This window comes from Rhamphochromis sp. 'chilingali' (assembly GCF_963969265.1).
Source record: "Rhamphochromis sp. 'chilingali' genome assembly, chromosome: 3".
In the NCBI taxonomy this organism is placed as follows: Eukaryota; Metazoa; Chordata; class Actinopteri; order Cichliformes; family Cichlidae; genus Rhamphochromis; species Rhamphochromis sp. 'chilingali'.
The window spans coordinates 22,531,154-22,549,523 of NC_137931.1; the positions used below are offsets into that span (position 1 = coordinate 22,531,154).

At 45.3% G+C, this 18,370-nt stretch overlaps 1 protein-coding gene across 1 annotated transcript in view; it reads right to left on the reverse strand.

Annotated features, from left to right (window-relative positions):
* Positions 1-18,370, reverse strand: part of LOC308394381 (copper-transporting ATPase 2-like) — a gene marked incomplete at its 5' end in the record, with an annotated part of 55,210 nt that overhangs the window by 13,704 nt on the left and 23,136 nt on the right. The window contains 1 exon segment of the mRNA XM_080878687.1: positions 1,997-2,768. Coding sequence (XP_080734813.1) covers positions 1,997-2,768 — 772 coding nt within the window.

Here is an 18,370-nt window from a genome sequence, read left to right on the forward strand (position 1 = left end):
TTTTCAGATTTCACAGCAATATACTAGGCCCTGTGGGACATGAGTACCTAGGTTGGCTAAGTATTTAACATTGACATTTATTGTTTAAGGTCAAAGTTGACCTTGGAAAAAACACTTCAAGGAATAATATCAAGTAATATATCCTGTGAAAAGGCCTGGAGAGGCATCACAGTGACGCCATAAAGTTTTGCAAAATCACACATGCATGAATATATCTTAAAATGTCAAACTTTCACAGCTTATAGAAGACAAGGGTAAAGATATAAAACTTTAGTATGTAATGCTTCAAGGTCAACGGTCAGGTTCACACAAATTAGGAAAAAGCCTTATTTTCCATGGGTCATCTCCAAACTTTAAAGCAATAGGAACATAAGTTACTTGTTTGCTTGAACTCTTTAAAACATTGTATGCCTTCACAGTGAAACAAATGGATTAATGGATTGGATAACATGGTAGGAACTAACAACTCGGTCGTCAGAGAACATCTGCAGGTGGCATGATTCCCTGTTGTACTGGAAATATAAGGCGCACAAAGTAAACAGGAATGATTTTTGATTGTTTAATTCTCATATAGCTTCAAAGCACAGAATTGGAAACGAGCATGAATGGCATTTCTAAAGCAAGCTGGATTTATTTTATTTTTTTTACTTTAAGTCCACAATCTTCTCCCACACCTTCTGCTAAACAGATAATGCAGAAGAGAAAATAACCAAGCATTTGCTTAGTTTGAGAAATTTGGATAGACTTTTTTACAGCTCACTGGCATATGATATACAACCACATGACATATAACTTCTATCCCAATAAGAGGCCAATAGAGGCCAATAAAACCTGACACTGAGAGCTGAGCAAGATAAAGAGAAATTAAAGAATTTGTTCATAATCTGCCTGCATTAATCCCTCATCTTGGCAGGCTGTTTCTGCAATTAAAGCCCTGGTAAGGATAAGGGCTCTCAGAGTTTCACTGAGGAGTACAGTTGTCTGGTTCCCAGAGTAACCGTTGAGTTTCTGGTTTACTCTAAACAACATACCTCTTCTAAGAAACCCTTTAGATAGCATGTACACGATTTTACGGTTAATGGCAGACATTTCCTAAATGAAAGCAAACCCCTCCAAGGACATCAAACAATGAGTGCTTTTATACCTCGGGTGTAAAAACTAGTTCAAAGATACTTGAGTTCCCAACTCACTCCTTGCCTGACAGAAATAGCAGATGAAGAGATGAGGTGCCACTGAGGCATGAGAGTTGTTTTTCATGTTCATCCCATTGGTCTGTGTATGCCTTTAATAATAATAATAATAATAATTATTATTATTATTATTATTATTATTATTATTATTATTATTATTATTATTATTATTATTATTATTATTATATTGCATAAAATGTAGACTTTACTTTTTTACTTTTTACCTCTTGTTTCTGTCTTGCCCTGACACCTGAGATCAGCCAATACAGCAGTGGGCCATAACAAATTAAAAATTGGTCAGATGATCCAGCTGTGCTACTGTTCTTGCATCTCTGGTGAGAGGCACTGAGACCAGATGAGAGGATTTGGGGAAATGATGTACAAACTCAGAAATGGAAAGATAGGGATAGGGAAAAAATGCACCAACCTGTGCCAAATTCTACCCAAAATAAATTAAAATGCACAACTTCTTGTCCAAGCCTGATCAGCTGGAGTCAAGCTAACACCTGCTACCATGTGAACTAATGGGTAAGGTATCTAGTTCCTGAGTGTTTGTGTCCCTTTATGTTGGAGAAGTTCTGGGATCTTTAGGTTGTAATCTGGACCAAGTGCTGCGGAGCTCAAGTAAGATGTTAAAGAAAAACAGGATGGCAAAAACAAATGCTAACTGTTCCCTGGATGTTCAGTCAGTTGTCACCCTCACTATTTATTAAGATTTGACACACTGAAAAAGAAAACTGAAATAATCCTAAAATAATATTTGTTTTAAAAGCTTCATTAAGCAAACATTTATTTTTGTTACCTACCTTTAAGTGAGGCGTCAAAGCCCATGTCCTCAATAGCTGCCCTGAGCTTCTCTGGCTCTGTCAAATAGGGATCAAAGGTTATTGTTCCCTTTTCCGCCTCCAGGGACACCGCTATGAACTGCACTCCAGTCATCTGAGAGATCCTCCCTTCTATTGTCTGCACACAAGAGCTGCAAGTCATCCCTCCAATCAAAATGGTTACAGTCTGGGTGGAGGCATCCACCTCCTTTTTCTGCCAGAAACTTAAATCTTCTACTGATGGGTCCTCAGATAACAAAGCAGTATCAAAGCCCATGTCCTCAATTTTGTCTCTCAGCTCTTCATGTGTGACTAGAAGAGGCTGAAAAACAATCAGCGCTGCTTTGTCCTGAAGAGACACCTGAATATGTGAAACCCCCTGCAGCTCCCCGATCTGTCCCTGAATGGACCGCACACAGGACTGGCAGTGCATACCATCCACCCTGATCTGCACCACAGACTCCACGCTGTATCCCAAGGTCTGTAGTTCCAGGGCGATCTCTTTGGTTGGAATAACTGAAGCATCATAGTCCACCTTGGCCAAACTGTTGGGTACAGACCATGTGACAGAAATTATTCCATTCAGGCTGCAGATTCTGGTTTGGATGATGTGGACCTCATGCTCAGAGGTGATCCGCTGAAGTTTAAAAGCTGCTCTTGAGGCAGCTTTAGGTGGAGGGCAGAGCTCAGTCTGGCTCCCATACTCGTAGGCCAGGTTTTCAAAGCCTTGTTTCTCAATGTCATGGTCATTCTCCTGGAAGGACAACAGAGGAGCATATCAATTCAGCATTTTTTTTATTTTTGGAAATGTAGGGACAATAATTATTACAATTTATCTTAAAATTACAATATCTTAGGTCATATTTTAAGAATAAAGGCCGTCTTTACAGAATGCTATCATTAAGATATGTAGTAAGACAGAAGGCTAAGATCCAGAAACCGTAGTATAAGGTAATTCTATCAGGCTTCTGCTATTTGACGTCTGTGAGCATCAGAACTGGAAAATCACAGCAACTCTGACCTAAATTATTCAGATGACACAAAGCTCTACATATAAGCGTCACCACACATTTAAAATCCCCTAAAAAAGTGCTTTGCACATATCAGTTATATATATATATATATATATATATGGTGCTGTTAAGAGAACAGCACCACCAAGGCTGGAGACGGAGCAATACTGGAAGAGCATATGGGAGAAGGATGCAACCCATAACGGCAATGCTCAGTGGCTAGAGGATCTGAGGGCAGACCACAGCGACCTCCCTGAACAGGGTCCAGTAACCATCACAGTGGCAGATATCCAAGAAAGGGTCTCCAGTATGAAGAGTTGGACAGCACCAGGGCCCAACATGGTTCACGCCTACTGGCTGAAGAAGCTGACTGCACTCCACGAGCGTCTGGCAGCACAAATGAACCAGCTGCTAGTTAACGAGAGACACCCGGAATGGCTAACCGAAGGTCGGACGGTCCTGATCCCCAAGGACCCCAAGAAGGGACCGGTCCCCTCCAACTACCGACCAATAACCTGCCTCAGTACTACATGGAAGCTCCTGTCAGGCATCATATCGGCTAAGATGAACAGGCACATGGGTCAATACATGAGCGGGACACAGAAAGGAATTGGCAAGAATACCAGAGGCGCAAAACACCAGCTACTGGTAGACAGAACAATCAGCCGAGACTGCAAGACCAGACTGACCAACCTGTGCACTGCCTGGATTGATTACAAGAAGGCCTATGACTCAATGCCCCACAGCTGGATACTGGAATGCCTAGAATTGTACAAGATCAATGGGACCCTAAGAGCCTTCATCAGGAACTCAATGGGGATGTGGCGTACAACACTAGAGGCCAACTCCAAGCCCATAGCACAAGTCACCATCAAGTGCGGGATCTACCAAGGAGATGCTCTGTCCCCACTGCTGTTCTGCATAGGCCTGAACCCCCTCAGTGAGATCATTAACAAGACTGGCTACGGATACCGACTACGGAACGGAGCAGTTGTCAGCCACCTCCTGTACATGGATGACATCAAGCTGTATGCCAAGAGTGAACGAGACATCGATTCACTGATCCACACTACCAGGCTATACAGCAATGACATTGGAATGTTGTTCGGACTGGAGAAGTGTAGTCGGATGGTAACAAAGAGAGGGAAGGTAGTCAGAACTGAGGGGATTGAACTACCAGAAGGCAACATTGCAGACATAGAGGACAGTTACAAGTACTTGGGGATCCCGCAGGCAAATGGGAACCATGAAGAGGCCGCTAGAAAAGCTGCAACCACCAAGTACCTGCAGAGGGTCAGGCAAGTCCTGAGGAGTCAGCTGAATGGTAAGAACAAGATCCGGGCCATCAACACGTACGCCCTGCCCGTGATCAGGTACCCTGCTGGGGTAATAGGCTGGCCAAAGGAGGAGATAGAAGCCACTGACATAAAGACAAGAAAGCTCCTTACCATGCATGGAGGGTTTCACCCCAAGTCCAGCACCCTGAGGCTGTACGCTAAGCGGAAGGAAGGGGGCCGGGGACTGGTGAGTGTCAGCACCACAGTCCAGGATGAGACAACGAACATCCAAGAATACATTGGGAAGATGGCCCCAACTGACCGAGTGCTCAGTGAATACCTCAGGCAGCAGAAACCCAAGAAAGAGGAGGGAGACGAGGAACCATCATGGAAGGACAGGCCCCTGCACGGTATGTACCACCGGCAGATAGAGGAGGTGGCTGATATCCAGAAATCCTACCAGTGGCTGGACAAAGCTGGACTGAAAGACAGCACAGAGGCACTAATCATGGCAGCACAAGAACAAGCTATGAGCACAAGATCCATAGAGGCTGGGGTCTATCACACCAGGCAAGACCCCAGGTGCAGGCTGTGTAAAGATGCCCCAGAGACAATCCAGCACATAACAGCAGGGTGCAAGATGCTAGCAGGCAAGGCATACATGGAACGCCATAACCAAGTGGCCGGCATAGTGTACAGGAACATCTGTGCCGAGTATAACCTGGAAGTCCCGAGGTCAAAATGGGAGATGCCCCCAAGGGTGGTGGAGAATGACCGAGCTAAGATCCTGTGGGACTTCCAGATACAGACGGACAAAATGGTGGTGGCTAACCAACCAGACATAGTGGTGGTAGACAAACAGAAGAAGACGGCCGTAGTGATCGATGTAGCGGTTCCGAATGACAGCAATATCAGGAAGAAGGAACACGAGAAGCTGGAGAAATACCAAGGGCTCAGAGAAGAGCTCGAGAGGATGTGGAGGGTGAAGGTAACGGTGGTCCCCGTGGTAATCGGAGCACTAGGTGCGGTGACTCCCAAGCTAGGCGAGTGGCTCCAGCAGATCCCGGGAACAACATCGGAGATCTCTGTCCAGAAGAGCGCAGTCCTGGGAACAGCTAAGATACTGCGCAGGACCCTCAAGCTCCCAGGCCTCTGGTAGAGGACCCGAGCTTGAAGGATAAACCGCCCGCAGGGGCGTGCTGGGTGTTTTTTATATATATATATATATATATATATATATATATATATATATATATTTTAATGCTACTGCAAATAACCACAAACCCACAATCCCTGGCTTACTTTGTCCATTAGATCACTGGGGCCACACATTAAGCCACATTGCTGGGCATTGTTCAGTACACAGCTTATACATTGCAGAATGTGGGGAAATACCAACTGTTTTCCAACTGTCATGAGATTCTTGTTGGAACTTGTCTTGTTGTTCTTTCTCGGGATATAGATTTTCTCAGATAAAGTGAACTCATCAAGTATTTAATAAGTATTAACCACATTATATTAAGCTGCATTTTGCATTTGGTTTGTTGACATGCCACATTTATGTTGAATTCCTTGGTGCTTCATGTTGCATATTCATGTTGCTGTTGTGACTGTATTAGTGGCTCAAGAACAAAGACTTCACAAGACCTCAAATACACTTGTAAGTATGACAACCCTGTTTCTGCTAGTCTTTTAAGTCCTCAGCTGAGAAACAACATGAATTTTTACTTAGCTTTACAGTTCCTAAAGCCAGCCACTGTTTAATCCTATGAAAAGCCCCTGTCTGACCCCAGTAAGCTAACAGAAATCATTTACAGGGTAAGACCCTAAAAGCAAAGTTTTATTTATATGAGTTTGACTAAAAGCCTTGAACCCTGACCTGGTGTATTTTGTACTTTTTTAACTACAATCTTAACATTGTAGTGAAAACCAACAACCACAGAATTAATTTGTAGTCCTATTGTTAGTCACGTTGTGCATTCAGATTGTGGCCATGTCAGAAAAGAGTCAACAACTTTCCAAAAGCAAATATGTGAGTCAATGTTTAATCCTGGGTGAATTGGCTTCTTTACACAGAAAACTGCTTTAAAATACACGTTTTTGGTACCTCTCAAGTGCAATCTAAGACATTTATGGATTGAAAAATGAGATGCTAGATAGATGGCTCAAACACTACTGGACACTTTAAATCCACTATAAGGCTGTCATGTCAGGAGACCACATGATTGGCCCTTCACCTAAGCCTCCCAGCATGACTCTGCTTAAAGACATCTCATTGAACTGAGGGGAAAAGTCAACCCTTATAAAAAAGAAAATTAAGCAGAGTTGCACTTGCATTAACATCATTTTATCCATTTCATCACAAACACAATGCACAACAATTTCTATTACAACACAACAGATGTCTCTGATTTAGAGAATAATCAGTGGGAATCTGTGCATTGAGTTCAACTTCTATTTTGTGTTAAAGCAAAAGCAAACACTGCAATGTTGACTCATGATCAAAGTGCAGCAGCACTGAAATAAATCACACAGGAGAAATTTTACAAATTTCACACCATCTTTTACATTTCCAGTGTTCTCATACCAGTCCATTACTGTATACATGCTGCAAAAAATATACAAGTGCATTTGTATCACAGTCTACTTAAGCTCAATGCAAAGCTCACTGCCTGGTAAATATAGAGAATTTAACTGACTAAACTGACATGTTGTCATCCTTTTCACGTGCTACATAACTACTCTTTGTAAATAGACCTACATACTAACTGCATCATACGGAAGACTATTTGAACGTTGACACTGAGGATTGGAAAATGTTATTCCTATGTTAACCTTGATTCTGTGATATTTAAATGAGAAGTTAATAAACAATAATCAGATGTAAGTACATTCAAGCAGGAATAAGAACCTCCAAGTACCTGTTAAACTGTGTTATTTGTCAAATGACAATTTTTAAAAAATCTTTAATCAAAAATAAATAAATAGGTGATTCTACCCTTTGGAAAAAGGCAAGCTTTTTACCCTTATTTAAGTGAATAAGCTTAAATAAACTAACATTCCAAAATGCACAATCTGCTGCCTACCTGCATCATGAGCACCTGCGTCACGCCGTAACTGCATGTTATGTAAATATGTTCTTTCAGGTGTCATGGTCTTATACCAGAGTTGTTTTTTTTGGGGGGTTTTTTAACAGGCACTATTGACTCGGTAGATGTTGCACCAATCAGATCCATCAACTGAGGTAATCTACCTGTTAACATCAGGCTCATGTCATTGATTGGTTTTAGGTTTAGTATTAAGGTACGGGGACTGGAAATGTTTGTTAGTGCAGTAATCAAAAGGGCCAGTTTAGTAGAAAGTGATTAATATATTGCAGTTATTAACAAGAATGCAAGAGGAGCATTGGTTTCTTTTTTATTTATTTTTTTTAGTAATTTAATTAATACTTTAGTTTGAAATTCATAAAGCTCATGTCCATCAAACATATAACACCGTTACCATTTGAGAAATGAAAAACGCTACATTGTTGCCATTAAGCATGACAAGTATCTAGCTGACGGGATAAAGGTATGTTTATTTATCTACAGTTATGTTATTTTAATTACTTTTAGTTCCACTAAAAGAGGGGGAGTAGCAGGAGCATGTGTGACGTGCTCAAACACAGCTGGATCAAATGCTTGAATTAGCTCTTCAGCATGGAATCAAGTTTGGCAAAGGCCTGATAGCAAGCCATTCATTTGATTCAGGTGTGTCAGAACAAGGATGCATCTAAAAGCTAAATTAAAAAAAGTAGTTCTCCAGGACTGGACTTGGAGTCACTGTGCTAGGCTCTATGTACACATAAGGAGTCGCCTTTGGTGATCGGGCGCAGTTATCGTACATGACTGACTCACTCGGTGCCTGTACTACAGGGTTACTTGTCTGCATTTTTGGGGGGGAACAGGACCTGAGTGTCGTCTGTTTTTGGACACAGTTCAGAACATCGGGCCATCCAAAACACATAGCAGAGGATGGTTTCGATCCATCGACCTCTGGGTTATGGGCCCAGCACGCTTCCGCTGCGCCACTCTGCTGGACAGCACCCCAGATGGGACTCGAACCCACAATCCCTGGCTTAGGAGGCCAGTGCCTTATCCATTAGGCCACCGGGGCAGATGAGCGCTTGCCTTCCTTTCTTTGGAGGTTGTTTCGGGGGTTCGAGTGAGAGCCATGGTTTCAAGCTGGTTTTTAGTTCAAAGATGAAGCTGTATTTAAGAACATTTGAGAAACGCTGAGAAAATAAATTACACTCTGTATACACTCTGGGCAACTCAGTGTCCAGAACTCTGGCCAGCCAACACGCTGTGCTTATTGCTCCACTTTATTTGGGGGCGTTTATGTTGTCTGTTGAGACTTGTGAAACCACATGAAGACCAGAGAGTACCAACGATTTGAATCACTGAATCTAGTTCCACTAAAAGAGGGGGAGTAGCAGGAGCATGTGTGACGTGCTCAAACACAGCTGGATCAAATGCTTGAATTAGCTCTTCAGCATGGCATCAAGTTTGGCAAAGGCCTGACAACAAGCCATTCATTTGATTCAGGTGTGTCAGAACAAGGATGCATCTAAAAGCTAAATAAAAAAAAGTAGTTCTCCAGGACTGGAGTTGGAATCCCTGTGCTAGGCTCTATGTACACATAAGGAGTCGCCTTTGGTGATCGGGGGCAGTTATGGTACATGACTGACTCACTCGGTGCCTGTACTACAGGGTTACTTGTCTGCATTTTTGGGGGGGAACAGGACCTGAGTGTCGTCTGTTTTTGGACACAGTTCAGAACATCGGGCCATCCAAAACACATAGCAGAGGATGGTTTCGATCCATCGACCTCTGGGTTATGGGCCCAGCACGCTTCCGCTGCGCCACTCTGCTGGACAGCACCCCAGATGGGACTGGAACACACAATCCCTGGCTTAGGAGGCCAGTGCCTTATCCATTAGGCCACCGGGGCAGATGAGCGCTTGACTTCCTTTCTTTGGAGGTTGTTTCGGGGGTTCGAGTGAGAGCCATGGTTTCAAGCTGGTTTTTAGTTCAAAGATTAAGCTGTATTTAAGAACATTTGAGAAACGCTGAGAAAATAAATTACACTCTGGGCAACTCAGTGTCCAGAACTCTGGCCAGCCAACACGCTGTGCTTATTGCTCCACTTTATTTGGGGGCGTTTATGTTGTCTATTGAGACTTGTGAAACCACATGAAGACCAGAGAGTACCAACGATTTGAATCACTGAATCTAGTTCCACTAAAAGAGGGGGAGTAGCAGGAGCATGTGTGACGTGCTCAAACACAGCTGGATCAAATGCCTGAATTAGCTCTTCAGCATGGCATCAAGTTTGGCAAAGGCCTGACAACAAGCCATTCATTTGATTCAGGTGTGTCAGATCAAGGATGCATCTAAAAGCTAAATAAAAAAAAGTAGTTCTCCAGGACTGGAGTTGGAGTCCATTTGCTAGGCTCTATGTACACATAAGGAGTCGCCTTTGGTGATCGGGGCCAGTTATCGTACATGACTGACTCACTCGGTGCCTGTACTACAGGGTTACTTGTCTGCATTTTTGGGGGGAACAGGACCTGAGTGTCGTCTGTTTTTGGACACAGTTCAGAGAATCGGGCCATCCAAAACACATAGCAGAGGATGGTTTCGATCCATCGACCTCTGGGTTATGGGCCCAGCACGCTTCCGCTGCGCCACTCTGCTGGACTGCACCCCAGATGGGACTCGAACCCACAATCCCTGGCTTAGAAGGCCAGTGCCTTATCCATTAGGCCACCGGGGCAGATGAGCGCTTGACTTCCTTTCTTTGGAGGTTGTTTCGGGGGTTCGAGTGAGAGCCATGGTTTCAAGCTGGTTTTTAGTTCAAAGATGAAGCTTATTTAAGAACATTTGAGAAACGCTGAGAAAATAAATTACACTCTGGGCAACTCAGTGTCCAGAACTCTGGCCAGCCAACACGCTGTGCTTATTGCTCCACTTTATTTGGGGGCGTTTATGTTGTCTGTTGAGACTTGTGAAACCACATGAAGACCAGAGAGTACCAACGATTTGAATCACTGAATCTAGTTCCACTAAAAGAGGGGGAGTAGCAGGAGCATGTGTGACGTGCTCAAACACAGCTGGATCAAATGCCTGAATTAGCTCTTCAGCATGGCATCAAGTTTGGCAAAGGCCTGACAACAAGCCATTCATTTGATTCAGGTGTGTCAGAACAAGGATGCATCTAAAAGCTAAATAAAAAAAAGTAGTTCTCCAGGACTGGAGTTGGAATCCCTGTGCTAGGCTCTATGTACACATAAGGAGTCGCCTTTGGTGATCGGGGGCAGTTATGGTACATGACTGACTCACTCGGTGCCTGTACTACAGGGTTACTTGTCTGCATTTTTGGGGGGAACAGGACCTGAGTGTCGTCTGTTTTTGGACACAGTTCAGAACATCGGGCCATCCAAAACACATAGCAGAGGATGGTTTCGATCCATCGACCTCTGGGTTATGGGCCCAGCACGCTTCCGCTGCGCCACTCTGCTGGACAGCACCCCAGATGGGACTCGAACCCACAATCCCTGGCTTAGGAGGCCAGTGCCTTATCCATTAGGCCACCGGGGCAGACGAGCGCTTGACTTCCTTTCTTTGGAGGTTGTTTCGGGGGTTCGTGTGAGAGCCATGGTTTCAAGCTGGTTTTTAGTTCAAAGATGAAGCTTATTTAAGAACATTTGAGAAACGCTGAGAAAATAAATTACACTCTGTATACACTCTGGGCAACTCAGTGTCCAGAACTCTGGCCAGCCAACACGCTGTGCTTATTGCTCCACTTTATTTGGGGGCGTTTATGTTGTCTGTTGAGACTTGTGAAACCACATGAAGACCAGAGAGTACCAACGATTTGAATCACTGAATCTAGTTCCACTAAAAGAGGGGGAGTAGCAGGAGCATGTGTGACGTGCTCAAACACAGCTGGATCAAATGCTTGAATTAGCTCTTCAGCATGGCATCAAGTTTGGCAAAGGCCTGACAACAAGCCATTCAATTGATTCAGGTGTGTCAGAACAAGGATGCATCTAAAAGCTAAATAAAAAAAAGTAGTTCTCCAGGACTGGAGTTGGAGTCCATTTGCTAGGCTCTATGTACACATAAGGAGTCGCCTTTGGTGATCGGGGGCAGTTATCGTACATGACTGACTCACTCGGTGCCTGTACTACAGGGTTACTTGTCTGCATTTTTGGGGGGGAACAGGACCTGAGTGTCGTCTGTTTTTGGACACAGTCAGAGAATCGGGCCATCCAAAACACATAGCAGAGGATGGTTTCGATCCATCGACCTCTGGGTTATGGGCCCAGCACGCTTCCGCTGCGCCACTCTGCTGGACAGCACCCCAGATGGGACTCGAACCCACAATCCCTGGCTTAGGAGGCCAGTGCCTTATCCATTAGGCCACCGGGGCAGACGAGCGCTTGACTTCCTTTCTTTGGAGGTTGTTTCGGGGGTTCGTGTGAGAGCCATGGTTTCAAGCTGGTTTTTAGTTCAAAGATGAAGCTTATTTAAGAACATTTGAGAAACGCTGAGAAAATAAATTACACTCTGTATACACTCTGGGCAACTCAGTGTCCAGAACTCTGGCCAGCCAACACGCTGTGCTTATTGCTCCACTTTATTTGGGGGCGTTTATGTTGTCTGTTGAGACTTGTGAAACCACATGAAGACCAGAGAGTACCAACGATTTGAATCACTGAATCTAGTTCCACTAAAAGAGGGGGAGTAGCAGGAGCATGTGTGACGTGCTCAAACACAGCTGGATCAAATGCTTGAATTAGCTCTTCAGCATGGCATCAAGTTTGGCAAAGGCCTGACAACAAGCCATTCAATTGATTCAGGTGTGTCAGAACAAGGATGCATCTAAAAGCTAAATAAAAAAAAGTAGTTCTCCAGGACTGGAGTTGGAGTCCATTTGCTAGGCTCTATGTACACATAAGGAGTCGCCTTTGGTGATCGGGGGCAGTTATCGTACATGACTGACTCACTCGGTGCCTGTACTACAGGGTTACTTGTCTGCATTTTTGGGGGGGAACAGGACCTGAGTGTCGTCTGTTTTTGGACACAGTTCAGAGAATCGGGCCATCCAAAACACATAGCAGAGGATGGTTTCGATCCATCGACCTCTGGGTTATGGGCCCAGCACGCTTCCGCTGCGCCACTCTGCTGGACTGCACCCCAGATGGGACTCGAACCCACAATCCCTGGCTTAGAAGGCCAGTGCCTTATCCATTAGGCCACCGGGGCAGATGAGCGCTTGACTTCCTTTCTTTGGAGGTTGTTTCGGGGTTCGAGTGAGAGCCATGGTTTCAAGCTGGTTTTTAGTTCAAAGATGAAGCTTATTTAAGAACATTTGAGAAACGCTGAGAAAATAAATTACACTCTGTATACACTCTGGGCAACTCAGTGTCCAGAACTCTGGCCAGCCAACACGCTGTGCTTATTGCTCCACTTTATTTGGGGGCGTTTATGTTGTCTATTGAGACTTGTGAAACCACATGAAGACCAGAGAGTACCAACGATTTGAATCACTGAATCTAGTTCCACTAAAAGAGGGGGAGTAGCAGGAGCATGTGTGACGTGCTCAAACACAGCTGGATCAAATGCCTGAATTAGCTCTTCAGCATGGCATCAAGTTTGGCAAAGGCCTGACAACAAGCCATTCATTTGATTCAGGTGTGTCAGATCAAGGATGCATCTAAAAGCTAAATAAAAAAAAGTAGTTCTCCAGGACTGGAGTTGGAGTCCATTTGCTAGGCTCTATGTACACATAAGGAGTCGCCTTTGGTGATCGGGCGCAGTTATGGTACATGACTGACTCACTCGGTGCCTGTACTACAGGGTTACTTGTCTGCATTTTTGGGGGGGGAATAGGACCTGAGTGTCGTCTGTTTTTGGACACAGTTCAGAACATCGGGCCATCCAAAACACATAGCAGAGGATGGTTTCGATCCATCGACCTCTGGGTTATGGGCCCAGCACGCTTCCGCTGCGCCACTCTGCTGCACAGCACCCCAGATGGGACTTGAACCCACAATCCCTGGCTTAGGAGGCCAGTGCCTTATCCATTAGGCCACCGGGGCAGATGAGCGCTTGACTTCCTTTCTTTGGAGGTTGTTTCGGGGGTTCGAGTGAGAGCCATGGTTTCAAGCTGGTTTTTAGTTCAAAGATGAAGCTTATTTAAGAACATTTGAGAAACGCTGAGAAAATAAATTACACTCTGTATACACTCTGGGCAACTCAGTGTCCAGAACTCTGGCCAGCCAACACGCTGTGCTTATTGCTCCACTTTATTTGGGGGCGTTTATGTTGTCTATTGAGACTTGTGAAACCACATGAAGACCAGAGAGTACCAACGATTTGAATCACTGAATCTAGTTCCACTAAAAGAGGGGGAGTAGCAGGAGCATGTGTGACGTCCTCAAACACAGCTGGATCAAATGCTTGAATTAGCTCTTCAGCATGGCATCAAGTTTGGCAAAGGCCTGACAACAAGCCATTCAATTGATTCAGGTGTGTCAGATCAAGGATGCATCTAAAAGCTAAATAAAAAAAAGTAGTTCTCCAGGACTGGAGTTGGAGTCCATTTGCTAGGCTCTATGTACACATAAGGAGTCGCCTTTGGTGATCGGGCGCAGTTATGGTACATGACTGACTCACTCGGTGCCTGTACTACAGGGTTACTTGTCTGCATTTTTGGGGGGGAAATAGGACCTGAGTGTCGTCTGTTTTTGGACACAGTTCAGAACATCGGGCCATCCAAAACACATAGCAGAGGATGGTTTCGATCCATCGACCTCTGGGTTATGGGCCCAGCACGCTTCCGCTGCGCCACTCTGCTGCACAGCACCCCAGATGGGACTTGAACCCACAATCCCTGGCTTAGGAGGCCAGTGCCTTATCCATTAGGCCACCGGGGCAGATGAGCGCTTGACTTCCTTTCTTTGGAGGTTGTTTCGGGGGTTCGAGTGAGAGCCATGGTTTCAAGCTGGTTTTTAGTTCAAAGATGAAGCTTATTTAAGAACATTTGAGAAACGCTGAGAAAATAAATTACACTCTGTATACACTCTGGGCAACTCAGTGTCCAGAACTCTGGCCAGCCAACACGCTGTGCTTATTGCTCCACTTTATTTGGGGGCGTTTATGTTGTCTGTTGAGACTTGTGAAACCACATGAAGACCAGAGAGTACCAACGATTTGAATCACTGAATCTAGTTCCACTAAAAGAGGGGGAGTAGCAGGAGCATGTGTGACGTGCTCAAACACAGCTGGATCAAATGCCTGAATTAGCTCTTCAGCATGGCATCAAGTTTGGCAAAGGCCTGACAACAAGCCATTCAATTGATTCAGGTGTGTCAGAACAAGGATGCATCTAAAAGCTAAATAAAAAAAAGTAGTTCTCCAGGACTGGACTTGGAATCCCTGTGCTAGGCTCTATGTACACATAAGGAGTCGCCTTTGGTGATCGGGGGCAGTTATGGTACATGACTGACTCACTCGGTGCCTGTACTACAGGGTTACTTGTCTGCATTTTTGGGGGGGAACAGGACCTGAGTGTCGTCTGTTTTTGGACACAGTTCAGAGAATCGGGCCATCCAAAACACATAGCAGAGGATGGTTTCGATCCATCGACCTCTGGGTTATGGGCCCAGCACGCTTCCGCTGCGCCACTCTGCTGGACTGCACCCCAGATGGGACTCGAACCCACAATCCCTGGCTTAGAAGGCCAGTGCCTTATCCATTAGGCCACCGGGGCAGATGAGCGCTTGACTTCCTTTCTTTGGAGGTTGTTTCGGGGTTCGAGTGAGAGCCATGGTTTCAAGCTGGTTTTTAGTTCAAAGATGAAGCTGTATTTAAGAACATTTGAGAAACGCTGAGAAAATAAATTACACTCTGGGCAACTCAGTGTCCAGAACTCTGGCCAGCCAACACGCTGTGCTTATTGCTCCACTTTATTTGGGGGCGTTTATGTTGTCTATTGAGACTTGTGAAACCACATGAAGACCAGAGAGTACCAACGATTTGAATCACTGAATCTAGTTCCACTAAAAGAGGGGGAGTAGCAGGAGCATGTGTGACGTGCTCAAACACAGCTGGATCAAATGCCTGAATTAGCTCTTCAGCATGGCATCAAGTTTGGCAAAGGCCTGACAACAAGCCATTCATTTGATTCAGGTGTGTCAGATCAAGGATGCATCTAAAAGCTAAATAAAAAAAAGTAGTTCTCCAGGACTGGAGTTGGAGTCCATTTGCTAGGCTCTATGTACACATAAGGAGTCGCCTTTGGTGATCGGGGCCAGTTATCGTACATGACTGACTCACTCGGTGCCTGTACTACAGGGTTACTTGTCTGCATTTTTGGGGGGAACAGGACCTGAGTGTCGTCTGTTTTTGGACACAGTTCAGAGAATCGGGCCATCCAAAACACATAGCAGAGGATGGTTTCGATCCATCGACCTCTGGGTTATGGGCCCAGCACGCGTCCGCTGCGCCACTCTGCTGGACTGCACCCCAGATGGGACTCGAACCCACAATCCCTGGCTTAGAAGGCCAGTGCCTTATCCATTAGGCCACCGGGGCAGATGAGCGCTTGACTTCCTTTCTTTGGAGGTTGTTTCGGGGGTTCGAGTGAGAGCCATGGTTTCAAGCTGGTTTTTAGTTCAAAGATGAAGCTTATTTAAGAACATTTGAGAAACGCTGAGAAAATAAATTACACTCTGGGCAGCTCAGTGTCCAGAACTCTGGCCAGCCAACACGCTGTGCTTATTGCTCCACTTTATTTGGGGGCGTTTATGTTGTCTGTTGAGACTTGTGAAACCACATGAAGACCAGAGAGTACCAACGATTTGAATCACTGAATCTAGTTCCACTAAAAGAGGGGGAGTAGCAGGAGCATGTGTGACGTGCTCAAACACAGCTGGATCAAATGCCTGAATTAGCTCTTCAGCATGGCATCAAGTTTGGCAAAGGCCTGACAACAAGCCATTCATTTGATTCAGGTGTGTCAGAACAAGGATGCATCTAAAAGCTAAATAAAAAAAAGTAGTTCTCCAGGACTGGAGTTGGAATCCCTGTGCTAGGCTCTATGTACACATAAGGAGTCGCCTTTGGTGATCGGGGGCAGTTATGGTACATGACTGACTCACTCGGTGCCTGTACTACAGGGTTACTTGTCTGCATTTTTGGGGGGAACAGGACCTGAGTGTCGTCTGTTTTTGGACACAGTTCAGAACATCGGGCCATCCAAAACACATAGCAGAGGATGGTTTCGATCCATCGACCTCTGGGTTATGGGCCCAGCACGCTTCCGCTGCGCCACTCTGCTGGACAGCACCCCAGATGGGACTCGAACCCACAATCCCTGGCTTAGGAGGCCAGTGCCTTATCCATTAGGCCACCGGGGCAGACGAGCGCTTGACTTCCTTTCTTTGGAGGTTGTTTCGGGGGTTCGTGTGAGAGCCATGGTTTCAAGCTGGTTTTTAGTTCAAAGATGAAGCTTATTTAAGAACATTTGAGAAACGCTGAGAAAATAAATTACACTCTGTATACACTCTGGGCAACTCAGTGTCCAGAACTCTGGCCAGCCAACACGCTGTGCTTATTGCTCCACTTTATTTGGGGGCGTTTATGTTGTCTGTTGAGACTTGTGAAACCACATGAAGACCAGAGAGTACCAACGATTTGAATCACTGAATCTAGTTCCACTAAAAGAGGGGGAGTAGCAGGAGCATGTGTGACGTGCTCAAACACAGCTGGATCAAATGCTTGAATTAGCTCTTCAGCATGGCATCAAGTTTGGCAAAGGCCTGACAACAAGCCATTCAATTGATTCAGGTGTGTCAGAACAAGGATGCATCTAAAAGCTAAATAAAAAAAAGTAGTTCTCCAGGACTGGAGTTGGAGTCCATTTGCTAGGCTCTATGTACACATAAGGAGTCGCCTTTGGTGATCGGGGGCAGTTATCGTACATGACTGACTCACTCGGTGCCTGTACTACAGGGTTACTTGTCTGCATTTTTGGGGGGGAACAGGACCTGAGTGTCGTCTGTTTTTGGACACAGTTCAGAGAATCGGGCCATCCAAAACACATAGCAGAGGATGGTTTCGATCCATCGACCTCTGGGTTATGGGCCCAGCACGCTTCCGCTGCGCCACTCTGCTGGACTGCACCCCAGATGGGACTCGAACCCACAATCCCTGGCTTAGAAGGCCAGTGCCTTATCCATTAGGCCACCAGGGCAGATGAGCGCTTGACTTCCTTTCTTTGGAGGTTGTTTCGGGGTTCGAGTGAGAGCCATGGTTTCAAGCTGGTTTTTAGTTCAAAGATGAAGCTTATTTAAGAACATTTGAGAAACGCTGAGAAAATAAATTACATTCTGTATACACTCTGGGCAACTCAGTGTCCAGAACTCTGGCCAGCCAACACGCTGTGCTTATTGCTCCACTTTATTTGGGGGCGTTTATGTTGTCTATTGAGACTTGTGAAACCACATGAAGACCAGAGAGTACCAACGATTTGAATCACTGAATCTAGTTCCACTAAAAGAGGGGGAGTAGCAGGAGCATGTGTGACGTGCTCAAACACAGCTGGATCAAATGCCTGAATTAGCTCTTCAGCATGGCATCAAGTTTGGCAAAGGCCTGACAACAAGCCATTCAATTGATTCAGGTGTGTCAGAACAAGGATGCATCTAAAAGCTAAATAAAAAAAAGTAGTTCTCCAGGACTGGACTTGGAATCCCTGTGCTAGGCTCTATGTACACATAAGGAGTCGCCTTTGGTGATCGGGGGCAGTTATGGTACATGACTGACTCACTCGGTGCCTGTACTACAGGGTTACTTGTCTGCATTTTTGGGGGGGAACAGGACCTGAGTGTCGTCTGTTTTTGGACACAGTTCAGAGAATCGGGCCATCCAAAACACATAGCAGAGGATGGTTTCGATCCATCGACCTCTGGGTTATGGGCCCAGCACGCTTCCGCTGCGCCACTCTGCTGGACT